Genomic DNA, 27360 nt, shown 5'->3' on the forward strand with positions numbered 1-27360 from the left:
TACAGATAATACAGACCGTAACAGAGGCAAATATTAATTTAATTACACTGTGTTAAAAAGGTCATCGTTCACTCAAAACTTATATTTATTTTAGCTTTGCTGTGAAAATAGTTTATACCAAAATGAACCTTTAATATTCTACATTTAAACATTATGTAATAATTTACTTATAAAATAGTTATTTTTAGTGGAGACTGAAGGCATTACAATGTGACTGAATGCAATTTATACTGATGAATTATATGATGATGTGACCAGATTGGCGTATCGAGGGTATTTTTATTTTTTAATTACTACTTTAAGTTTTTTAAGTGTTGCATCCTATGTACATTTTAAGGCACCGGGATATTATTGTTTCACTGAACTCTCCAAATGATTGCCTCACTCTATGGGCCGAGCGCAGGACTATGCATTTAATTCAGAACCACTTCCCCCCATCCCACCATCTTCATCAGGGCTCCCAGAGAGCCGGGGCCGGTCTGGCCATTAGTCAATTAGCCGAGCGCAAAACTGTCTGCGAGCATCATCAGCTAAAACAGAGATGGAAAGCTTGCAGGCAGCCAGTAGCCAAGCTGGATTGATAATTATGGATTTCTTTCCCCCTCACTTGATGAAAATAAAACTCAGTTCATTGGTTAACACCTTTTCTTTCTCTCTCTCTCTCTCTCTCTCTCTTTCCCAGAGTAAGAAACATGCCAACAAAGTGCGTCTCTTCTACATGCTTCACCCTGAAGACGGAGGACCACCTTCCAAAAGACTGCGGCCAGATAACCCAGTATGCTCCCACTGAGTGTGTGTTTCCGTGTCCGTTCTGCACAACACACAGTGTGTAGCTTTGCAGACTAATTAACCAACTAAGTGGACTTTTTTGCAGTGTAAACACACACAGAAGTACGTGTTAATGCTGCAAGTAGTTACCTACTGAAATGTGTGCGTTTGGAGTGTGTGTGTCATGGGTTGGCGAATCCTGAGCCCGTCGACTCGCAGGCTTTGCCGTTGCAGTCAAACACTCGTGGGAATATTCGTTTGATCTGTCGTGCGCAGTTGTGCGCTGTAATTCTCCCAGAAGAGGTTACGCCTTCGCCGTGGTGTTTCTGCACAGATTTAGTTGAGTCGGACGCCACCAAGCAGCTTTTTTTTTAATCGGGCTATTGCAGGCTACGGCTGGGGAGGTCAGCGCATTACAGATGATTGTGTGTCCGCCCGTGTGCGCGTGCTTTAGGTTGGACCATTGTGACTGTATATTTTCTAGAACCCCATCCTGGAATTTAAGCCAATGCCGAGGATGACAGTTGTGTCCACAGGCACATGTTTGAGATTCTGGGATTCTGGACTCTTATTTAGGGGCTGAATTAAGAACTTAATTTGCGGCTCTTTGTGTATTTGGGTGAATGTGGCCAATGCATCTGAGGTATCAAGCCATAATACACAGACACACACACACAGACACAATACATATGGTACAGAGAGAGAGAGAGGAGAGAAGGGGAGAAGCGCCATGACGTCACCCATTGGTTGGTGGACTGCCGACATCTTGGCTTTTGGTAGCTGTAAGTGATGCAAGGGGGTGAAACTAAGTTCAACCTTATACGCTGAACAACAAACCCTTTGGGGTGGGAGTTATTTGTTTTGGTCACTAAACACCAGTATGCAACCTGTCCAGGATCATTGCATACTGTATAACTGAAATAAACACCCGCCGTTATGTATCTCAATAAACTATCTGAACCATCTTTCTGAACTCAAGCACTTAAGGAGGTGGTGAACGTGCACCAGACTGCAGAGAATTAGGTGTAGAAAACATACTCACTCACTGTAGAAATATTCACACCTGCGTCTCCATCTGTCTAAGTGAATAAGACATGACTCAGCCCCTCCTGGCTTTCACCTCATATGGGACACAATACACAAACAGACCATATGCACGCACACACACACACACAGACGCGGTCATCTGCCGTGCTGTGAGCACCACAGCTAGCGGTTTGTTCATAACCTTCCATGCAGAGATTTGACATTGATTATCTTGCAATGCCAGAAAAACTGACATAAGACGAACAGTTCTGCAGGGATGAAATTCTCACCACTCGATTTGGGATGAACTTTTCTGCTTCCGCATCTTTCATCTTTTTTTTTTTTCTCCCAGGGGAAGATTTGCACGTCTTCTCTCTCTGCACTTCATCTCTCATCATGTGTTTTTGGCCCTATTTCCTCGCATTGATTGACGTGGTGCAGTCCGACGGGAACAGTTGAAAAGGATTTTTGCAGAGGGAACGAAGTGACGGCCTCTGGCCGGTGTGAAATGCCACGGCTTGAGATGTGTGTGTAGGTGAAAGTGTTTGTCACAGAACAAACACAGAGAAAGTAGGTCGCGGAGGGAGGAAAAGGGAAGAGGAATGTAACCGTGTTTTGACCCTATTTTCCAACCTACTCTCTCTGTTTGTGCAGTTTTCTACCTGCAGAAAGGAAAGGAGATGACAAAACACTTTCTTCTTCTCATTTCTTCTAATGCTAAATTTGGCCCTTTCAATTTACACTTTCAGCGCTTCTTCAAACCCCAAATGAGACCGTCTGTTTCCCTGTGCTCCTCCATGTGTATATTTAGCAATGTTTCCCACTGTGCAAGTAGTATGCAAGAAGTAAGGAGGAGCAGAGGAAAAAGAAAAACAGAAGGAGAAGAAGATTAACGCAGCTAATTAGGAGTCTATTGTTAGGTGCATGAGCAGGATAAAGCCACCCAAACAGAATATATTCTGCGATACAGGCACACTATCTGGCAGCGGATAAACAGGCATACGTGCATGAGACATACTCATCAATTAAGTAGCATTAAAAATAAATCTCAGCAAATCTGGGATGGAGGAAAAGTAGACAGCTAGTCAAGAGTCAGAGCTGCCGTTTATTGTTTAAAGTGGAGTGGCAGCTGTAACGAGCTGCCAATTATTCACGTGTCGGTCACCCACACACGCTTAAGATTGATTCAAACTTTCCTTGGCCAAAGCTCCTCGCGTGGCATCCGTCAACGAGCGAGCGGGTTTGCATTATGGTGTGTTTTGACAGGTGAGAGGACTGCAAACCGCGTCTAAGAATCATCTCGGCCTTTTTGTCCAAAAAACAAAAAAACATGCAGCTGTGGGACTCGCGGTGGATTTTTCCCTCAACAGCGCTGCGCATGGGAGGGAAGAAGCAGACAAAGTATGCAAAGAGCCAAGTGGAGGGAAAGAAACATAGGATTAACAACTAAAACATCAGGTTACATTTTAGTGGAGGTGGAGCAGAACAAGGAAATACAAATAAAATGCACAGGGGAGAGGAATGGATGGAATGAGGGGGGGTGATCTCCTATTGCCTGATGCAATCCTGAATAAAGATAAGGAGATAGATATACTGTAAGCGGTTTTCTACATTACATATAAACACACTCACAACCAAACAAACGGGCACAAACTTCATGAGTTAATAAAGCGCTACAAAATGAATTTGTACCAATCGAGATATAAAGAAATAAATTGTGTTACTGGTGTATAGAGGAGGGGGGGGAGTTCAGAGCAAGCCTTTAACAGGATCACAGCAGGGACAGACACGGGGGAGGAGAGTAGGCAAGGAGAAGGAGCGGGAGGAGGAGAGGTGGTGTCGAGGGCCTGCCAATACAGATAAATGTTTCATCCCACAACACACAGAGTCACTGAGACTTGTGCCCAGAGGGAGAGGGAGGGGCCCCGAGACACGGCCTCCACGAGAGAGTCAAGGCAAGGGACAAAAAGACAAAACGCAAGAGAAGAAGAGAAGAAAGATTGAGAGAAAGGGAGCGACGGGACAGCTGAGAGACAAAGCCTGGGAGGTAAAGGTGTCCTTAACTCTCCCATCCGCTGTCCGTGATGCTGAGCTGTGCTGACACAAGACACACACACACACTCACACACACACAGGCGCATTGACACGCCGCACAAACTCTCGTATACTTAGATTTGGTGTTGCAGACACTTCTATTATTGTCCTCTATTTCCAACGTGATCTCCAAAACCTGTTCGTAAAAATGTATACAAAAATCTTGAACATACAAATTCGTAACAATACATAGGAACTGGCGGTGGGTAACCACGCCCCTTCAGTGAACAACATGGCGGACCATGTTGGATTCTTGAGTGAACGTCTCTCCGCCATGTTGGATTTTTTGAGGGGGTTAGGGTTAGTATTGTATTCTTACAATTTAACATTGATTTCTCGTTAAAAATCATAACACGTTTATTTTACATTGTTAGACTTCACGAAGTGTGTTTACGGGGTGCAGGTCCCCATTCACTTTGAATAGGGTGACATCATCAGTTGCAGTCCGTATTTATTTAGTATGTATCACTACGAATTTGTATGTTCAAGATTTTCGTATACATATTTACGAACAGGTTTTGGAGATCAGGCTGCTATTTCACAACTGGACTTGAGAAAGAAAGCGTTGTGCTGGAAAAACAGAGAAAGTAAATAAAAGGAATTCAGTGGAAGCAGCGAGAGACTGGCGAGGAATAAGCGCCTGGATGAACATGAGACGGAGCAGGTTAAATATGTGCAGAGAGAAGAAGAAATAAGCTGTGAAAGTGTTGAATATAAAAGGTCGTACTGAGAGCCGGAAATACTGCTTGTGTTTTAAAACATTTTTTTGAGCACATTACTTTTATTCACACACTGGCTGCCTAACATCACAACCATATGTGATTGTTTTTCTGCCGGATCTCATTCCAAAACCGGTGTTATTCATTAATATGCTGCTATCGCTGCCTCCACTCCTCTTAAAAGTCTGGGCGGTCACCATTTACCTCAATTTAGCCACAAGAGCATTGGTGAGTCCAGGGAATGACGTCCGATGACCGGCGAGGCCTGTGCTTTATCCCCAGTGAGTTGGACTTTCTCTCCAAAACTAGGAGGATGAGCCTTTTTGGAAAACAATGGGGACAAAAAATGTCTCTTCCTAAAACTGTTAAAGTCGAAAGATTTAGCGTTTCGATTTCATTGAACTGGAGGCTTAAGGAGCTTATAAAAAACACTCTAATATGTGTACTTAAAGAGTGTCTGTCTCTGTAAGCAGATCTCTGCTATTCCCCTGCTCTGCTAAGTCAACAGTCCATTATTTACAGGATTTTCAGGTGATTCTTCTCACGTTTTGTGGGCATAAGTGTAAGTTTGAAGTAGAGGTGCTATGTTTTCAATCATCTTTACTGGGTTTTTCAGCTGATTTCTCAAAATGACTGCACTGTCATGCAGTAGATGGTTGTTTTTGAATTTTTATCTTGAGATGAGTTGTTTTTCTCTTACTGGTGGGCAGAAACGAACAGAAGAAAAAGATAAAGAATCATGTTTGCGTGTATGTTTTTGTGTATTTTATACATTTGTGTCAATCAGGCGGTTGGTCGTTTTGTTTGTGTTCCTTACCCCCCGTGGGGAGCAGCTCTCCCTCATCATTAGTAATGAACCATCAGGAGCCAAGCCACAGTCCTGGCCCAGAGAGACGGATGAATATTTTATCAGCCTTTCCCTTTGCTTTTGTCTGAGCGTGTGTGTGTGTGTGTTGGGTGTGTGTCAGTCTTTGTGTGTGTGTGTGTGTGTGTGTGTATCTCAAAGGGAAACCGGCGAGGCCCAGGAGGTCCGTCATCTCTCATCTCCACCTTTGCCTCTTCTCTCCTCTTCTCACCTTCACCTCCCTCCACCTCTCTTCTCACATCCCCCCGTTCTCCTGGACCACTCCCGCTCCTCTTTTCCACCCGCGTTCACACTCGCCCCCACTGTTGGTTCCATTTGGGTCTCGTGACACATCTCCCTCTCCACCACTCACTCTCACCTCCTTCTCCCCCTCCTCTCCTACCGTAGGACTGCGCGGAGACAGAGGTGGACAGGAACAAGTGCTGCACCTTGTGTAATATGTTCTTCACCTCCGCCATCGTGGCCCAGTCGCACTACCAGGGCAAAACCCACGCCAAGAGAGTCCGCCTGGTGCTGGGGGAGCCGCCTCGCACGCCCACAGCCACGACCAGCCCGAGCAACACAGGTATCTGCAGCCTGCTTCCCGTCCCGTTGTCTGATGATGGTTTCACAGGGACACAGACGTGTTTTCGGTCCGCCAAGCACCGATGATGTTGCCTTCGGGTAGTTTGTGATGCTTTCAGGCTCTGGTCGCTGAGTATTGGACAAAGGAAAATCATAACGTTATTATGATGTCTTGACATGTAATCTCGTAAAAATCAAAGGGGATAAACAGTTGTTTAACGCAGCAACGTGAATAGATATGAGAGAGAGAATTACGCTTCACAACACTAAGCAGCTTATAGTCATCATTAAAACTGCAAATGACATCATTTGATTTCATTACTAAAACAACCATCAGAGCAGTTGAGATCATTTTTTGTGGGAAGGACATATTTTTTGGAGCCTTTTACTTTTCGGTGTGTTTCGACAGGTGAGATGTCACTGCGGTTGAGTTCTCCCAAACCTGCTACAACAATATTTGAGTAGAACAAGATCTCGACAGCGCTGCCCATGGGAGGGAAGAAGCAGGCAAAGTCTGCAAAGAGGAAAGTGGAGGGAAAGAAATATAGGATTAACAACTACGGCCTAAAGTAGACATTTTGGTGGAGCAGAACAAGAATGGATGATAATGAGGAAGTAAAGACAATGCATAGCGGAGAGGAATGGATGGAATGAGAGGGGGTTTGTCCTCAAGGGCACTGACTGAGCCTTTTATAGCCAAACAACAGAAAAGAGGATGTGTATTGCGAATATGGATCCAAATGCTGGCCGGGGGTCCTTTAAAAGTTTGCTTTGTTTTTGTGAAGATTTTATCCGTAATCTATTTGGCACCCGTTGATTATGTGACTATCAATCAGATTTGTTCAGCTACTTTCATATGAAGATGAAAAGATGACACATATGATCCATAAAACATCTGGGCACAAACCGGTGCTTTGGTGATTGATCAACCCTTTATTACATCTATTGGATTTCGATGTTGATGTTTTCACACAGAGATTTTCCTCCCTGAAGACCCCGGTAATTAACTCGGTCCGGAGAAACAAACCAGCTCTACTTGCACACGCTCGAGTCAGATACATTCACGACATGTCACTGGAGGGAAATCTATTTTAAATTCAAAGCAGACATGAAAGTGGATTTGGAAAGCTTTAGTCGTGCGTCAGTCCAAACCTCTGGCCTTGATACCAGAAGCGAACGTCAGTTAATATTAAAATGCCCAAGAAGTAAAACTTTGAAGGTGAGGCACACAAGCAGCTGGCTCTTATGTTTAGTTCAAAAAATAATAAAAAGATAATAAAAAGATCACATTAACAAATTGAGACATCCATATATTCATATTTTTGTTCGTGATCATGATTGTTTAAGATTAGCTCCGTGTTATTGTTATTTTTAAGTGTCAGTGCTTGTGACTCGTCTCCAGGGGAGCTTTACATAATGTGATTCAAACTGGATTCAAAGTGAAAATTCACAGAGCTATAAACACACAAACGCTACAAAATGGAATGTTATAAATAATCTAGCCCTTGAGTGACTTTGTCAAACTTTGGCCTACTTTGGAAGAGTGTCACGGCGGTAGAGCCTGTTAAGCCGTGGAGTTGTGTGGTTTTGTGACAGTGCAACCTGGAGGAAAAGGAAAGGAAACAAGAGAACAAGAGCAGGAATGGAGAAGACTGACCTGGGAGAGAAGAAACGGATTTCAGGAAAGATTAAAGTCAAAAGGAACCTTCATAATCACTCTGAAATGAGCGCTGTGCAAACGATGCACAGCTGAGCCGACAGGCTTCTGCACACACGCACACACATCAACACAATTGTCAGGAAAACGCACACGCAAGATGATTGATGCGTGCGCATTCATTCTAGACATTTACTTGCTTGTCAAGACACATGGGTACTAACATACTAAACACACTCAAGGATGTATGAGCTGCAGAAGCCCTTGAGAGGTTGGAACGCAGAGACTGTACCTGTGGTCCCTCCCCTTTCACACATACACACACACTATCACGCACACTCCCAGTGCCGCGCTCCATGAAACAACACTTACTTCTGCTCCAGTGTGCAGAGATCACAGTCATGGGAAAACGAAAGGGTTGGGAAACAAGGGATGGAGAAAAGAAAAAATACACCCGAGGATCTCTTCTTGTTGCTGCTCAGCACGGCGCTGCTTCACCGAGCTGTCAGTGCTCAGGAGCTTCACTCATGCACACACACACACACACACACACGCCGGGATGTTGTAGCAGGGCTTTTAGAATGGCCTCGTCTTGGAGATTAATTTCAGAGGAGTGAAATGACAGTAGAAGAGTTAAAGGGTCGAGGTTTTGTAAGCAAGATGATGAGTGTGGCAAAGGCAGTGTGAGCGAGCGTGGGGGTGAGACGAGCGGAGACAGCCATAGATACAGTAACTATGTGAACCGAAGACACATCAAGGTGCCGGCAGCCAATCAGCGTGCAGGGCTAGGACCTATAGTCAAGACAGCCACATTCACCCCACGAAATATACATAAACTAGCACACCTCGCACACACTGGTCCGTTCGTTATCCGTGAGCTGATGGTTGTTGTGAGAGAAGAAGTGGAGTGACTCATTTGGGTGCTTTAAAGCGTGTGTGAGTGGGCTTGTGACTACGATATGAAATGTTTGAACTTGCTGTATTTTGGCCGGCTGTAGTCATGGTCGTTATAGCTCTATAGTCATTCACACGCTGTACATGGCAAATGGGCACATTTGGACGCGCCATCTGGCATTATGTGTTTTCTCACACCATTTGGCTGCGGACTTGACGCCCCACCAGTATGACAGTTTGGGCAGAGAGGATTTATTTATTTATTGCATGTGCTGCACCTTACCCACAAAAAACAGCCTATTCTGGAGCTTCATTCATGCACAAACACACACACAGATTTTGTCAAGCGTGGATTATGCATTGAATCCGTCACCCAAACACCCACAAGCAAACACAGACACGAGGGCAGGCACACGCACATTTGCAGTCCTCGCCGCGTGAGCTACAACCGCGTCCTGTGGTCAAGCAGTGCCTGTTGGCTATTAATGGCCGATCACCATGGTAACCAGTGTTGTGTCATGAGTAGCAGGTCACCTGGAAGTGTGTCTTTTTTTTTTCATTCCCCAACGGAGAGGAGAGGGGATGTAGTTGAAAAAAAAAAGGAAGGTTTCCGAGGTGCAGTAGATGTGAGTAGAAGCACTTGCACACTCGGCCCTGGAGTCCTGATGGCTGATGTTCCGCAGATGTGACCTGCAATCTATGACTCTTTCAAAACTCAAAGTGTAAAACCCGAGAGAAGGACATGCGTTGGAGTGAAACATTTTCAAATTATTTGTCGTTTAATTTTTTTAATCCGTCCCCGTAAAACCGCAGAGATGCTTCAGATTTTATGTTTCAAATGATAACTTCCTCTCTCCCTTCTCTCCCCCCCTCTTCCCCCTCCTGCAATCCCTTAACCCTGACCCCTCTCCTCTACCTCCCCGCCAGACTCCTCCCCTTCCACCCCGCTGCCCGCAGACCCCGCCGCCTGCCCTCCTCCCACCCCGGACCGGGCTTGGCCCCTGGCGGTGGTCGGCGGAAACGGCGGAAGAGAGGCTGGGAAATACTGCTGCCTGTGCGGAGCCTGGTTCAACAACCCTCTGATGGCCCAGCAGCACTACGAGGGCAAGAAACACCGCAGGAACGCCGCCAGAGCGCGACTCCTGGAGCAGCTGGCGGGCAGTCTGGATGCCACGGAGAGCACAGGTCAGCCTCTCGGGCCCCCGAGCCCAAACGCAAGGGAAGGGCAGGAGGGGCGTTACGACTTTAAACGAGGAAAGGCGATAAGGGGGGAGATTACGTTTCGAGGTGAAATGTTCGTATGCCTTTCAATGTGGTGCACGTTTCACAGATAGTTCACCGAGGTCGGCCACACCACCTATCCACGGATGAAATTAGCACCATCAGCCGGTGTGAGGAGCAGCTTGTTAACGTTCACTCGACATTTGTTCAAAAACACATGTTCAACATAACCGACTCCAAAATGATTCCATTAACTCAGTCCAGAGGTTCGATCTCGTCTAATGTCCCACTGTATGAACTCTACACTAGAATGCAATCTAAAAACTGAAAAGAAGAAGTTTCTATAGCTCTCTAGAAGTCATCCAAATATAAACATTATCGAATTGAATAGGAACTCCACTACTGTTATAAGTCAAAGTGAAGTAAGCTGGTTAAAACAGTTGATATCATTTGCGGCCCAGAAAGCGTTTTTTGTGACACTATCGAGTTGCATCAGCTTTCGTTTGGAGGCTACAGATGTTTAATAGAAAGCCTTTGTATCAGAGCGGAGCATGTCGATTCTAAAGCACGGGAGATTAATAGGTTTGGATCAAACGAGAGGACACGTTCGCGCAGGAGCCAACATGTTTGGTGCTTGAGCCTTTCAAGTAGGGACGGACCCGGTCAGTAAATCGGCATCTGCTTCATCAACTCTGACCATTGCAATCTCCAAAAAATGTATAAAAATGTAATGCTGAATCATCACTTTGGAAGGTATTTACTTGGTAAATAATGTCAAGGCTTGTGCCCGTATGAGGGAAGGGCTTGACACACACGTTGTTATTGGCATCTGTTTGCCACAGTGTAACAGTTGTGTGGGGTCACCGTCCCCTCGGCATGTCTCTGCTTCTCAGTGCTAGCGTTGCAATGTGTGGCATGCTGCATGAAGCATACAACTACTGCATCCCACACACCATTACAAAATCAAGAACTTAAGCAAACGATTCATTTGAAATGGTTTCTTAATGTTCTCATTCTTAATTGGTAAAATTGAGTTAAACAGTTATCATAGTGAGTATGTAATTACTGCTCTCTCCCTTAAGGTCTATTCCTCTCCCACACAAACACTTACACGCACAAATGTAGCAGTAAGAGGACACACGATTTAATACACAGTCCTAATTGAAACACGAATAGTCTTTGGCAGAGAAAATTATTTTGTTTTGCTTTTTCCTATAACTGAAATCGGCCAACGTCGTCCTGCTGCGTCACACACACACACACACACACACACACACACACACAGGCACAAAACACCTCCACCGCGCACACAAACAACTATGAATATCCTCGCAGTTCGCTTTGCGCTCCCGGTGCCATGACACAAACCATCATCTCAAGAAGCCAATCATATTAAAAGCATGAGTCATGTTACCGCCTACACTCGCTCAAAGGCTATAAGTGGTGTCATGTTGTATATCGTCCACCTTCCACACACTGTGACCCAAATCCTCACAAACCTCAGCTGCTTTTTGGAAGGTTTTGACCTCAAATCTCAGTATTTAACTACCGACATTTTTTGAGTATACAATATTTTTTTAATCGCAGGTACTTTTAATAGATCTCTTGTTCAAGGGCGACGAAGTGAGCTCGCCTCTGACACGCGCTCTCACAAGTGCCCTCCACCAAGTGTTTGTTCGGGCGAATTTAGTCTGAAACACTTTGCTCGTCCCATCGCAGCTCCATCGTGCCATTTGTTCTTCTCCAGTTAGACACACGGCACATGACCCCGGTACGTCTCGCCCGGTGTCATCTGAGAGGGAGGGTCCAAGTTGAGGCTGCAACTGGGCAACAAGAAACGAGGAGGCGAGGAATTCTGTGTCAGCCAAGTGCAGACTCGCCTCCGTCCTTTTGTCCTCCTCATTCAGTTGTCCAACTGTTTCGTCTTTACACCCTTGTTCCTTTCAACCCCCCCCCACACACTTCCTACTGCCGTACTCTCTTGTGTTCGCTGTAGCTCTGGTTGTGTTGTGTGAAAGTGTGCGTGTGTGTGTGTGGGTGCATAATCTCTCGTCATGTCTCATCTGTCATCCTAATTAGATCCCCACGAAGCACGGGTGAATTATTTGCACACCAAGGTATCCTTTCCTTCCAAACTATGACTAGTCTTTCTGGCATATTGTCTGCTTGGCTCCTATTGATGAGACTGACCTTTACTCGCAAGAGCATCTTCTCTATTTGTCTCTCCCCCCATTTCCTGCCGCCGCTAACGCACCATCTCCACTGAAACATACCACAAAATCCCCATGACATTTATATCAACACTTTTTCGCACTCCAGGATTTTCCTGGTGTAATTGCCCTGACAGGGCACAGTGGAGAACAAGATTTTTCGTTATTTTTCCACAACTAGGTGCCAGACGAAAACCCTTGGAGATGGATTTCCGAGGTGGACGGGGCGATGGGGGAGAGGGGGGGAGGGGGGTGCGAGGCGGCTCCTGACGAGGGAAGGAGCCGGCTCACTCGTCTGTGTTATTACATAAATCACCATGGGGGGTAAAACAAAACTCCTGAAAGAGCCGGGGCGCATTGTCCCTTCTCCCTGGAGACGGAGTAGTTAATTAGGATCGGTGAGATAAGCGTCTAGGATGGCAGAGTCTCCGTGAGACTTCTTTACAAACAATATGTACCGATGGTGTTGCAGATACCGGACTTAGATCCCTTCCTTTAAAGACATTAGTGACCATTATAAAAGCAACCATTTATTTTAACTATGGTTGAACTTTACGGACCATTTTAGAAGGTTTTAAGTTCATTGTTAACACCCTGTAATTTCTTGCTTCACTCTCACAGCTCTCCTCAGTGTTAATTGCAGCGGCTGCTATTTAAAGTCGCTGAATCCTACCAAATCAACACCAATTGGCGGACAGGCACAGTCGGTAATGAGCTGGGGGAGTAGCGAGGGACGCATTGCATTTGCTTAGACATGAGGGAAGTGAACATTGGACACATCTTGCATATGTTACATTGCGTCAGCTATACCTGTAAATAAGGGACGGTTTGGCAATATCTTTGCATATGATCATTGTTTGCATAAGTCTATGTTGCCAGTCAGAGTCAAAAATTGAATTTTCATTTATTTACGGCTTTAACAATGATTAAATTAGCAATTTTATTTTGTTCATGATCTTTATTTTTGTCTAAAACTGTCTATCCAATTAGTTTAAAGTTTTCTGCAAAGCTAATTAGGTACTGTAAAGTTTGTTGCTTTGTTAAATTCCACTCGGATTAAATCCGACTCTCCCTCACCCTTTGCTCAACCCCCCTCAGCTATGGTATTTGTTATTCCTGTTGCTGCAGACTGTTTTGATTGCATCTCAATGGGCTTCTTTTTGGATTCAGTTCCTTTTTAACCTTGAGAAGCGCATGGTAAATTAATAGTGTACCACAGCACAAGAGCTTTGCAAACGATTATCCCATTATGAATAAGACTATAGATTAATACCATATAGTAACAAATTACAACTTCAGTTCACAGGAAGGAAGTGGAAAATGGAGTAAACTTTACCTTGAAATTATCCACATGTAACGTTATGTGTTTAACGCTCCCTTGGCGCCTTAAAACCATTCGACTATTCAACCAAGAATGATCACGCTACACTGGATTTTTCAATCAGCATTGCTGAGCGCTACCTGTAAACCCTTGCGACTCACAAAATAAAGGCAGCAGTTGGAGCTTGGCAGTGCACTTTGACAGAACAAGGCACCGACACCACGCTCTGAATGGGTCCTTAATGCTGCCTGAGCTCAGACTTTCAATATTTTAGACCCTGCAGGAAGACGTTACATTTGTTTGCAACAAAAATGTCTTGAAAATGTTGTGCACAACATTGCAGGTCATTACTTTTGTGACGAGCATTTAGGCGTCTTCATGCCAAAGGTCCCGGCAAGGCCAGAGGACTCATGTGCAATTAAACAAGAGTAACAAACGGCTCCACACCCACCTCATCAGATCATCTCGCCCCCTCTTTTCGCTCTCACTGGCTCATCTTCTTGTCTAATTAAGACGGCTTATGACCCCATCACGAATACTGCTCATGAACGCACACCAAAAGAAAAGACACATTCACATCCCTCCACTGCATGCTGTCAGTTTTCTTGCACACATACTTTCCTTGCATGCAACTAACAAGGATTAGAACTGCTTTATTAACTGAAAGGACAGTGTCCCTCTGTGTGTGTGTCTGTGTGTGTGTGTGTGTGTGTGTGTGTAAAAGACTGGCACACACGCACATTTTCTGGCACCCACACACAAGCTGCAGCATATTGTAGATCAGTGCAACTCTGCCGGGACGTGGTGAGGTGACATCAATCAGGCTAAAAGCAGGGAAGCTGCCCTTGTGTGTGTCCACACACGCGCACACACACACACACACACACGCACACACATACACACACACACACGCACACACACACACACGCACACACACGCACACACACACACACACACACACACTCAATTGTGAATACAAAAAGACCTCTTTGTGTAATCCTTACAGCGGTATAGAATTACAAGGGAAAGCGAAGAAGAACAGGAGAGTTAATCATTAATCTTTTTTTTGCCTAATTATTGCTTCATTAATTATTGGGCATTTTAATCAGCACAGACAGAAACATTTTTTGTCAGAAAAAAACTATTTTTTTCTCACTTTGTCACACAGCCAGACTATAACTCATAATAGATGCAAAATGTCAATATTTAAACCGAGATTTACACCCGGGTAATTATTCGGTCGGAGGCTAAATGACTGTTTGTACTTAATCACCGCTAAAAAATACAAAGCGACTCTGACAACGTGTGGTCGATATGCAACATTATGGAGCTGTAGTCCACTCTAGATGACCGACCCAACACTCCATCACAATCAAGTCTCCCATCATGTTTCACCAATTACCGCAACAGAAGGTCAAAAAGATGATGGAATACACAGACTCATAAATATCAAGGGCGGTGATGCTGGCCCGAGAAAAGGGCACCCACACACAAGTAATCTCACCCGATTTCAGTCACCTCAAAGTTACACGTTCATCATTAAAAAAAGAGGAAAATGAAGAAAAAGGAAAAACAAGCTTGGGGAGAGAGAGAGAGAGAGAGAGGGCTTCAAGGAATTAGTTTTTCACTGTTTTGTCATACAACCCTGGAGTGTCAAGGTGGTTCATCTCTGAACTGAATTCTGCAGTGCGCTCAATGTGAGAAAACAGAAATAGCACTTCAGTGCACGTCTGACAGCCAATTATGCCATGTTGCTGCTCCGCCTGTCCTTGTCGTCACGGAGAACATTTCCTCTGCCTTCCTGAAGGAACAGAAAACTTGCACTGCTGTGCTGTAGTTTTTTTTTGGGGGGGGTGGACTGGGTCTGGGCTGGGTCTCAGGTTCATTTCTCTCCTCTTGTGGTCATCAATGCCCAGTGTGCGTTTTATAGTAACACTACAGTAATTCCTTCTCAATACCGCGTCTCAGTATCCACCGACACAGCTTTTTAGACGTCTTCATCTTTCTCGTTACCTCCGGAAATGTTCCCCCTCCTGATTGGTTGTCTCTACCTAACACTCCGCCTCTTCATCTCTTTTCACCCCGCTGCGCTCCGTCAGTGTCTCCATCTTCATCCATCTATTTTTAGGGCGTTCATCTCAACCACCTGCAAACCCTCTAATTAGTTCACATCTGTGTTTGAGCTGCGCCATCTCAAGCACACATTGATACCACACAAATGTTCGTGCGTGCACAGCAGTACACCTTCTGGTACTGAAAATAAGAAGATGTTGTTAGGATTTCAAAACGTTGCTTGCTTTCTGCAGCTATTATTCTAATTAATCAATGTTGTTGCATAAGAACGTGGAGTGTCGTATTAAGACATATCAGGTTTTTTTTCGGTTTTTTTCTCATGGCCTCACTGCTTCTGCCACTGATAATCCGGATGTTTTTAAAGATGTTTTGAGCCACACTTAACCACGGTGCTTGTGTGTGTGTGTGTGTGTGTGTGTGTGTGTGTGTCTCTCCAGGGCTGCGAAGCAGTTACTCTTGCAGTGTCTGCAGTGTGGTCCTCAACTCCATTGAGCAGTACCATGCACACCTCCAGGGCTCCAAGCACCAGAACAAGTGAGTACAACCGCTGAGGACTCGACTGACTAGCCATCCATTCACCCGACATGCTGAGAAAGGGAGGCTGTCTGAAGCTGACAATTCGACAATCACGTCCACCCCGTGTGGCGATCGGTGAGGTATGTGCAGGTGTGAAAGGAGGCGGGTTTGAACTTTAGTCTCATGGTCTTTCTCTTTTCATTTCATTAGACAAATACATTGCCCCGAGGCTACGATGACACACAAAGACACAAGCACTCTCAGTCCAATATAGAGGAGACGGCGATGATGAAAGGCTTTTAGCGCCTGCAAATAATGGCAATTTGAAACATGTATGAAGACTTTTGAACTGAAGAATGCTTTTTGCGTTCTTCCCGGTGTAGGTGATGTATATCATGTAACACTACAGGCTTCGTCCGTTACATTGTTAGGTAATGTAATGTATAGTTATTTAACAAATTGTTAGTTATGTATCATGAATAGTTTGAAGAAATTATGTGTTTCACCCTTGCAAAGAGATTGTCTGCTTTTCTCAGTTTTATATCCTAGTATCGTTCTTTAGGTTTTAGAAACTAATGTCAAAAATCCGCCCTGCAGTCAACTGCAAAACTAGTTTGAGTAAGAATAAGTTGCATACAACTATGGAGGGCTAAAAAGAAAACAATGTTTGGCAGGGTTTGTGATTTAGATATAACCATCGTTGTTTGTTGGAATATGACAGAAGGAATGAACGGTTATTCTGACAGTACCACTGGGCATCATTAGACTGTTGCTTGTGATAAAATACAGTCTGTAGGGCCACATTTTAAATACCTGATGGGTGGAACAGAGAATATTCACTGGATGCAATCCATCTAAAATACAATTACAAGCATGTGGAGCAGAGTGACGGGAATAGGGTTATTTATTACGAAGAATGACAGTTGCACAATGAGATTAGGCCATTTCTATAACTGATTTGGAAAATATAATCACAGCTAATGTGAATACGTGTGGAATGTGTAGAACGGTTACATCTCATGCATTTACCATGAGCTAGCAGTGAGCATGGTAAATGTTGTGGCGTGTGTGCATGCAAGTGTCTCTTTGTATTCAGAGCAATGTAAAGGAAATGAATTGTTATGAATGGAATATTCGTTAGATAAAAGGTTGCTTGAGGATAGAATTTAGTAGTTGAGGCACATCAGCAGAAATGTCTCTATTTATCCAGCCTGGAGCCTGGAGCTTGTCGGCAAACATGTTAACCGTTGGCAAGTGATTGGCGTAGTGAGAACAAATCAGGTGATAATAGGATGAGAGGGAAGGATGACAAGAAAAGAAACTTAGTAGGATATAATTTTCTTTGGGCAAACAGTGAATTTCAAATGCTTCTATCCTTCAGTCACGAGAAAGAGCTTAAGCATTTAATATTGGTTACGATTAATCACGTGTTCTCTGTTTGCTACACAAACTATACAGTGTGTTCTAAATATAGACTCCCGTCCATTGCCCCAAAAAATAATTCCGCACCAACTTGAGTTATTCTCAGATGGATAACGCTGCGTGTTGTGTGCAGAGGGAGTGTGTGTTGTGTGCAGAGGGAGTGTGCGTTGTGTGCAGAGGGAGTGTGCGTTGTGGCGACGCCGCTCTGGGTGCTGAAACACAGCGGAGGAGATTGATAGACAGACAGGATAGGGATGGCTGCGAATCCAATATGAAAATGTACGATCTTTTAAAGGAATCATATCATAAATAAATCATTTATCCAGATTAGAAGACAAATGTGACATCCAAATTTACAAAAACAACAACTAAGTGTTTCTGAAAAATGAGATCAAACTCAGTTAGAGCGTATTTATCTTAGTCTGATTACTCTGCATTTGTGTAGGCAAAATTAACATTTATTTAATTAGCAGAAAACATTTTCATATATAAGGTATATACAATTGGATTTGTGCCTTGTCGCCCAGCCCTAAAGAAAGTCGTATTTTCTGTTAAACCTTTTTTATCTCTTACCCAGAATGCTAGCTTGCTGCCCAGACAGCTCCAGTGGGATTTGCTAAAGCGCAGAGATTGCAGCTCATATCGGTACAGAACCTGACTGTAATTTGGAGGTCAAAACATTAAAAAGTACAACAAACATATTTAGCCGAAACTGATGACTTACTATGAACTACTACACAGAGGCTCATGGGATCTGTCTTTATCAAGTATAGAGTATAAACAGTAGCCAGGTGCCGTTTGAAAAATGACAATAATAAACTGCATGATTGTATTCTGAAAGAGATGTTGAGTAGCAGGAAGTAACAGCTTTGTGTTTTTGGATGACTAACCTAACTAGAGGTTACAGAAAGGAATCGGATGTTTACGGAAGGCATCAACTAACCCATAACACATAAAGTGGGATTCTGAACGTCTAATACAGCTCTCTCCGCTCTAAGTCAGCCTGAGTAAAGGTGCGAGCGTGTCGAGATGTATACGAGGTCTCTGCACCGAGGTTGTAAATCACAGAAAAGTGCCTCATAACTCTCATTCTGTCAGTTGAACTGACGTAAAGCAGAAACGAGGACGAGGGCAACCAAGACTTATGGATACGAGGGAGACACCGCGCACCACGCACAGAAAGACACGTCGCGCTTGAGACAAACGAATAAAAAAGGCATTGAGACAGAAACAACAGCAGGATGGTAAACGAAATTGTGACAGGGACAAAATCTCCTTTAATCGAACTGAAAAGCGGAGCCAGATATCTGGAGTGTAGCAGTGTGTCAGACGGCTGCAGGCCGTGCTGCTTGGGATTGACAGGACATGGACGAAGACAGACACACAGACAGACAGAGAGGGACCAGGGACAATTACAGGGAAGGCGATAGATGAGAAGGGGAGGAAGTACCTCGCTCGCCTCATCAGACAGGCTTAAGGGCAAACTTCTGAGGTGGAGGAAACAGCTCAATGAGTGGTGACATCTTCCAGTAAAACACCTCTAAGTAATTAGAAGAAATGGCCCCCTGTGCTGTGCGGACAAGTGGAAATAAATTAAAAGCCCCTTGTCGGTGTCCACCGAAAATAAGAAAAGGAAATTGTTGTTTTAAATTCTCAAGGGCAGCGTCTTCAGGATTGCAGACTTACAGTGTGCAGAAACGTGTGAAAAAGTCCACGAGAGAGCCCTCGAAGCTCCGGCTATTACACGGCGGGAAAACAGCCCTCGCAGACCTATTTTGCAAAGGCACGCTCAATTCAGTTACGTCCGCCAGGGTGAACACTTACACTGGTACTGGCAATAAGTCCTGCCAGCTCTGTTGGACCGCTGGATCAATCCTCTGGGAAAAATAGAACAAGACCAAAGGCTCCACCTCATCAACCCCACTTCCTCTGCCGTCACCCAGTCACTCAGGTGAAACACAACACTGGTAATGTGTGTTAGAAACCCTTAAGTCAAAGTCTCTCCCTTCCTCACAATCCCTCACCGTCTCTACATCATTGTGCGTTACATTTCAGCCCTGCCAACACCGTAGTATACGGGCATCATGCCTTCACTAATAAAGCCCCTTCCACACACTATGCAGTGTGCATGACAAGGCCTCTAAGGCAATGTAGTACATAAGAAAAGGAGTTGTGTGTATTTGTATGTGTAAATAAGCCAACATGTTTCTACGTGGGGGGAGGTTGGTTTATTTGTGCAGCACTCGTCATGAGCACCAACTTCTTTACCCGGCCTTATTATGGAGTTAACATTTTTTGTACAGCCATGTGGATGTGTGTGTAGAGAGCGTGTGTATTGTGTGAGTGTGTGTGTGTGTGTGTGTGTGAGTACTTATGGAAAAGAGGCTATTGAGTTCAGTTCAAATCTGTCGGTTGTTTTACAAGGTGGACAAGGCTTAGCTTAAGAGACGCGAGATCCAACACCCTAACTTTGACCGTGTGTGCGCGAGTGTGTTTCTCCTAGTGTGTGTTTTTGTGGGTCGGGTGTGTGTTCTCTCACACACAGGATGAGCTTCGGCTTGTATAAGGAGCTTTCCGGAGGAGACGAAAGCACCGCTAACAGCGGCAGGGGATTAGCTCTCACCGAGGAAACATCTAAGAAAAATGTATATGTAATACCTCCATCTATTTATTGGTACACGTGTATGGGTGTGTGCGATGTTTGGCATTAGGAAGTGCAAACACAAGGGCCAAAATACGCAGGTGCAAGACAAAAATACAACTGCAGGGCACAAATGAAGTTTGCTCATTTAGGCTCCAAATAAACCGTTTATACCTCTTTTCATTTAACATGGCAACGCTGAGGTGAAACGTTGCCTTGAAAAATAATGTATGTGGACGGTAAGTGTGTGCAGACCACCTTCGCTCAGCGGCATTGGGAATGTGTCGTTATAAAATAATAATAATTTCTCTCTTCTTTAAACAGCTGGATGCATCAATCTGCCAGTTCTCCTTATCCGCGTCGTGCATCTGCTTCTCACTCAGTCAGCCGCGGGTCACTTGAAGCGCTGCGCAATCCACACAGTCGCTGCAGACCGGCTGTTGTAATTGGACCTGCGCGGGATGATGACAGCGGTGATATAACTAGATAAACTTGGCAGAACATTTTCGCAGTTTACAATCAAGCCATTGCACTTTGCTGGCACGCAGTCATGGAAACACGTGGGAGACAGAAAATAAACAGATACACAAATGCTAAATTCCCAATGTTGGTTTCTGACTCAAGTTCTAGAGGGAAAAAAAGAATCGCTAGTTGGAGAAAAAAGTGACAGCTAAAGAATTAACCGTACACCATAGCTGCCGAGATCGATGCCAATATCTCGTTATCGGCGTGCTGATTCATCAGCCCTATTATATAGATCCTGCCTTGCGTGACGCAACATTTTTCCTGTTAATATTCAGGAGTTTGATCCAGTGTTGTCAAAAAGCTCATAGAAACCCCTCAAGGCTTTTATGGTAGCTTTTATGCAAGGATTACAGGCCTGACCAAGTATACATGCATTACATTATCTTTCTAAAAACAGAAAGAAAAAGAAAAAAGGCACTAATTAGCTCCTTGGAGTCCACAAGAGAAAACAAAGGAACCAGTAAAGCACAGCTCACTTGCAGCCCCGTTGCTTCTGTAACCAATGACACGACGTGGCTTTAACCACCCGTATAATATTATTCATGTTCACATCACTCACCAGGATCGTAAGGCCGTCGCTTTCTGGAATGCTTTACAACATCCGACCTCTCGTCTGCCTCCACGTGTGGCTTTCTCTGTGCGCACCACGGGCCTGCGTGAGTGCGTCTGTGTGGTGTTGGTGCTAACGCAGGGCCCTGCTGTACGCCGGCGAGGTCAGGGACAATCCATTTAGCCTACGTGCCCTGGTAATTATTCAGCATCAGTACCGCCGAGGACACAAGCTACAAAACAAACTAATGCACATTTAAGAGGGAGAGAAGAGGGAGCGGGCGGCCGCGAGTGTGAGAGATTACAGCGCTGAGTGTAAAGTAACTCTGAGCGCAAATGAGTTATCAACTTGCTGATAGGGCCAGCTTGCTGGCTCTGTGTGTGTGTGCGCGTGTGTGTGCGTGTGCGTGAATGAGTGTCCTCTCCCTGCTTGAGGCAAGGTGACAGGTTAATTCAGGAATGCCGCAGGTCGGCTCTACTCTCACACCTGAACACACACACACACACACACACTGAGCTCACAGGCCCAAAACAAGAAAACACTCACATGAACGCAGTTTTTGTTTACACACACAGACACCTCGCCTCGGGCATCACAGCCTGTGATATTAATAAGATGAGGGGGGTGTGGGGGTGTTCATGCTGGAATCATGACTCACAGATCAGCTCCCTCAGCAAACGGATTTAACCTGGTATGCACACACACACACATACACACACACACACACACACATGGAGTGCCAAGGTGACCTTCACAGTCCACACAAACACCTCCGTTGGATGCAAAGGTACATGGCCTCTGTCTGCTCACACACGCCTTGTATATCTCACATCCCACATGGGGGGGTTTACGGATTCATTTATTAACACACGTAACCCACCCCCCCACCCTCAATCTCCTGTCTTCTATACTTCCCTGTATTGCACCGTCCTTGTCTCTGTCTACCTTCACTGCCCTCCTCATGGCATTTCTCACCTTGCACCTCCTTCGACGGTCAACCGGCAGCGTAAGAATCTGTCGTTTGTCGAGCAAAAGGACGGCAAAATGGTGTTGGTTCAAGCTCATAAAAATGTAATGTTTTTCTGAAGGTCTCTGTTTTATAGCGCTGTAGATTTAATATTGTTTGACATTGGGCCGCAGGGAATAGAGGTCCAGAGATAAATCTGCACCGATTTAAGGGATTATTTACATTAATCTGCCACCAACGCCCTCCCCTCTCACGAAGAGTCGCTACTCAACAAGTTCACAACTCAAAATAGATGGGATTCTAAACAATGAATGACCCCTCTCTCTGCCCCCCCCCGTCCCGCCTTCTCATCATGCTGTCCTTCACTCCCGCCTCGCCGCTACCTGTCCCCTCCGAGAGAACAATACAGGCTCCCGGAGTCACGCCATCCCAAACCCTCAGTGAGTCCAAAGTGCTAGATGAGTCCTGACAGAGCAGACAGGGTGGAGAGGCCACTGCTTTAACAGCCATTACCGGGATAGGTGCTGACAGCCGGGGTGCCAGCGCGTTCCCTCCCCTTTGCTCTCTTCCCTTCTCGGCTTTGGAAGTGAGAGTGTGGGGCAACGCTCCGAACAGGACACGGTCAACGAGGGGGAATTGTGACAAGGATTTGAGGGAGGGGAGGGGGTAGTTTTTATTTCGGGACCAGACGGATGGCTACATCCATTCTCAAACATTTCATTCTCACTCAGTTATTGATCATGTTTGTATCTCCGATTAGACATGAAAGGAGACGGCGGTCGGTTAAGAGAGAATATTCAAGACTGCATCGTGAAACAGAGAGAAAGGTTCTCAATCCAACAAAAGTAACAATCAAAAAAGGTTATTCCTTAATGAAAAGAGCACTGTCCTAATTGTTATTGTTGAGATTTGATTTGTTGTAACATTCAGGCCATTTAATAGATGAGACCAACTCAGAATGTTGACCTTGTTGTTTCAGGTGTACTTTGCAGGTCAGCTGCACTGCCTTTAAATGTCCCTGTCCTATGAGGGGGTTACAGATACATCTCACTCAAAAAAACGTACTCAATTAGGCGGGCGTTGACTTGGCATGAGCTTTCATCTAACTTATCTCTTTGTTGTAATTGAATGTGGCATCTCTGCCTCTGGAGTTGCTTTGTTTCACGGCGATAAAGCTGCAGAATGCAACCACAGCGCCTGACATCATGAAAAACAATCGGCTGCTGAAGATAAGGCCACATCCAGAGTAATTGTTGCACCTAAAACACAAGGGTTTATGCTCATATCTCTCTCCTTTGTTTTATTTTGGGGAGCAGCCAGATAGGAGGCATAATAGACGGCTGTAATTATGAGAAGATTGGGAAACAGGATTATTGGTTAATGCCTCACATACATTACAGTAGAGCAGTCTTCCCTGTGAAAGGAAATTATTTTCAGTGCAGCAGAGGAAATAAGACAAAGCAGGGTTACAGCGCTACATCTCTGTGTTTTCTGCTGCAGCAGTAATGGAATGATACGATGTCCTCATTGCTAATGTATGGAGATAAATGTGCAGAGATTTTAAAGGTAAATGAAATGACTTCCATGGGACATTACATGGCACAAACATTATTTCTTTCCCCCCAGTGGGCATGACGTTCCCTGTGGTTAAAGAGCCCTGTTTTGTTGCATCTGCTTGTGTCAGAGGCAAAACAAGACCAACAAATTATTTCCTGTGTTTTGTTTTCAGCCTGAAGCAGCACCAGCAGTGAGCCACGGAGACAGGCCGCCCGGGAAAGAAAAGATGATTGCTGGAATAAACAACTACAGAAAAGAAAATGACTCGTCAGAAACAGAAAAGTATGAGAAAGTCTAGCAGAGTAACTTCAGTGTGTACGTGCATCTGTTTGTGTGCGTGAGTGTGTGTGTGTGTGTGTGTGTGTGTGTGAGTGTGTGTGTGTGTGTGTGTGTGTGTGTCATGGGCTTCCATGCAAGCATCTGCAGTATGCATGTGTGGCTCATCGTGAGTGTGTTTTTATTTCTAGCTTTGATCTAAAACGATATCTCTGAGATTTATTCAGCACCGAAGTGTTAAGTGATGAGTTCTCGACAGCCGTGCGAAGCCGGCTGCATGTTGCCATAAAACTTCAGTGTGAACCACAATCTGAAAACTGTACTGATGTCAGTGTCGCCCAGAGCGGTAATAATCGTTATAATGATAGTCAAAGAGCAGCTGTGACAATACAACAATTGTTACTAGCCGTCCCCCAAGTGCTCGGACGGTGATCCAAATGGTGTGTTTCTACGTGCTTTTCATTTCCTCTGACACGGATCCCTTTCAGACCACTTGAGACTTACTCAGGTCCCAGACCTTTAAATCCATGGAGAAGAAAACTTCCCAACGACCTCAACCACCATTACAAATTGCATAAATTTCCAACTTTAGAAATCATTTCTCGGTTTGACTCTCGTGTTGTCTGTGCATGCGGTGGACCTGCATCAAATTTTTTTTTTCTCCAGCCGGTGGACGTGTCATGTGTCATCTTTTTGTGTGCTCCTTTTAATGAAAACCACAAGACGTGGCATGGTTACAGTACGGACGGCAGCGGAGGAAAGACAGGCAGCACAAATACTTTTAAACCGAGGTCAGGGTCTGTGCAACATCTACCATTGAAAACATTCCCATAGCACTTAATATTGATGTCAGATGCAGTCAGAAGGTGCCAAAAGCTCTCGTCTCTGTTGAGTTGGGCGACCTGTAGATAACTTTTTTTATTCTATGGACAGAGAAAAAAAGACAGAATCACTCCCTGACCATGTAGCAGCCAGCGTGCAATACAACTGGGATGCAATTCAATGCATGCACAATGTGAAACGTTGCATTCACATGCCTTTTTGAAACATATTGCTTGCGCATTCTGGCAATAGCGCTGCTTTCTAGCGATAGCTTCGTCTGCATTACCGCACATGCTTGCGCCTGGGCGGAAAGGTCACCTGTTCGTGGTGCAATTAAATTATAAAAAAATGTAAACCTTTTAATATCTGCAAATGAGACCAGCTGTTGTGTCGCCACTCATTTGTGTGTATTTTGAGTGTCCGTAAAGTGAGTTTCAACAATAGTCTGCGGCATCATACGTTGAGGCAACAGACGAGACGCCGCACCTTCACTTTCACTGAGCGGCATTTCTCTGTAGGCTGAGCTGAGGATGCTAAGCTATCAGCTGTTTGCTTTTTGTCCCTGTAAACACATTCAGATGTTGTTGTTTTTTATTATTATTTTGCATTTCATGGTGAGGAGACTTAATTGTGAGTGACCTGATTAAAATAGTTTTTTCTTCTGCAGACGTTTGGATGAATACTGGTTTTATGCAATCACACTGTAATATTAATAACCATACAATGAGGGTTTAAAGTTAAATCATTTAACGAAGCATAAAAAAGCAGTGTATGTAAATATAAAGTAGCTGCAGGTGAAATCTATGTTTTACGTTTTGTATTAATATTGTTCACCTGAACTGTTACTGAATTACAGGAAAATAAGGGGAAAGGGTTTCCTATGGATGTTAATGGAAAACACTGGATATGCTGGATATTAAACAAGAATGAACTGTCTTTTGGTGGGTCATGTTTCTGAATTGTTTGAAAATAAGAATTGGTGATGATGGACAAAAATCCAGCGCGTGGAAGACGGCAAGTGATCATAAAGAGATTCTGATAGAAGGCGCTTTCATGAGGCCACAAGGATCATCTCCCGGAGAAAACATCTGATAGGTGATCGCAAGTGGATTCGTAAAACAGCGGAAGAGGACATTGCTGGACTTCAGACTGTTGGATTTTAACATGCGTTTGAAATAACCAACCTCTTTGTCGAGGATAATGCCGTAAGAAAAACACAAAACAGGAGGTCGTTTGGCTCGCTTGATGTGCTGTTTTGCACAGTCTGCGCAGAAGTTGTTACAATATATATATATATATATATATATATATATATGACAGAGATGTATCTACGAGGTAGGATATTGTGATATGATATGATGAGTTTGTGTATGTAAAGCTGTCACAAGTTGTGTACCTCGAGCACATTTGTAAACACACCTGAGGATGAATACAATGAAGATGACAACTATATCTATTTTCTCTTGCAAAAATCCAGAGCTGTGTTTTTGTTTTTCTGTGCACCACTGTGCAGATGTGTGAAGTTTGCTTTGACTGGCAGCAATAGTCTGCTCCCACACGTGCACAACCTTAACTGTAATGGAGACACAAGTGGTTATGAAACATAGCAATTATCGTGTCTCTACAACTAAAATACGACACCTAGACCAATGGTGCATTAACATATGAGATGCAGAATTTAAGTAATAGAACGGCAAACATACCAGTCAAATGTGGACATCTTCCAGGTGTAAAATCGCAAAACCCACGTTACTAAAGTTAAAACTGTGTTATGGTTTTGCCACCACCACAGAGGATTTAAAATATCCGGCTGATTGATGAATAAATCTTTTAGTATGAAATGAGAGTGTAGGATATTGATGGAAACAGGTGATTTGTGCAGGCTGTGTGATATTTACAACAAACCAGAGGTAATATTTCGGTAACAAAAGAGGGAAAATGAAACACCGAAATTTAGTTCTCAGTACTGCATGAAAACAAACATCAAACCATCACTTTAACCACTTTGGATTGCTGACACCTGTATGCAGGGGAGCAGTGGATGAAAATATTGAGTTTACAGAGTTTTCTCACTCGAAGACGCAGCTCAGTTTCTTTGTTGCTCCAGAAGAGAAACACTATAATTATGCAACAGTGTCCCAGTTTCCTTTTGAGTGCTCCAGTTGGAAACCTTTAGGAATTCGGCACTAATCGACAGGTAGATAATGTTAACGACAAGCTCCGCCAGACAAAGCAGAGAATCCAGACTGCAAGTGTTTAAGTAGAAGAGAATCAGCTTCTAGACCCCGAAAATGCTCAGACTGCGTTTTTTCTACGAGTACAAGAGGCGACTGAAGGTTATACTCTTGACAGAGGCTCCAGTTGAGCAAACGAATCACAAACTATTGCACTCAAGAGTAACATTGAATCGCTGGTACGAACTGTTCAGGCTGGGGACAAGCAGAGCGGCAACTTACAGAAACCTTTTCTTTGGAAGCTTCAGTATGTGATAGTTTGGTGAGTGTTACAGTACATTAGTTCATGTTAATATTCCTTTGTTCTACCAGAAAGTTTATTTGTATTTTTTGACATGTTTATTTTTTTTACTATAAAGAAGTGAAAAGCGCATAGTCTCCTCCAATGTCTGTGAACAAACACACTGAGACACCGAATGTATGAACAGAAAGATAAGG

At 44.3% G+C, this 27360-nt stretch overlaps 1 protein-coding gene across 1 annotated transcript in view; it reads left to right on the forward strand.

Annotated features, from left to right (window-relative positions):
• The window catches only part of LOC120820731 (zinc finger matrin-type protein 4), a 37521-nt gene extending 11897 nt beyond the window's left edge, over positions 1-25624 (forward strand). The window contains exons 4-8 of the mRNA XM_040178844.2: positions 683-775; positions 5860-6037; positions 9515-9772; positions 15850-15946; positions 23763-25624. Coding sequence (XP_040034778.1) covers positions 683-775; positions 5860-6037; positions 9515-9772; positions 15850-15946; positions 23763-23784 — 648 coding nt within the window. The 3' untranslated portion in view covers positions 23785-25624. The remainder of the gene's footprint in view (positions 1-682; positions 776-5859; positions 6038-9514; positions 9773-15849; positions 15947-23762) is intronic.
• The last annotated feature ends 1736 nt before the right edge of the window (positions 25625-27360 follow it).

Source organism: Gasterosteus aculeatus, chromosome 6 (genome assembly GCF_964276395.1).
Source record: "Gasterosteus aculeatus chromosome 6, fGasAcu3.hap1.1, whole genome shotgun sequence".
Taxonomy (NCBI): Eukaryota; Metazoa; Chordata; class Actinopteri; order Perciformes; family Gasterosteidae; genus Gasterosteus; species Gasterosteus aculeatus.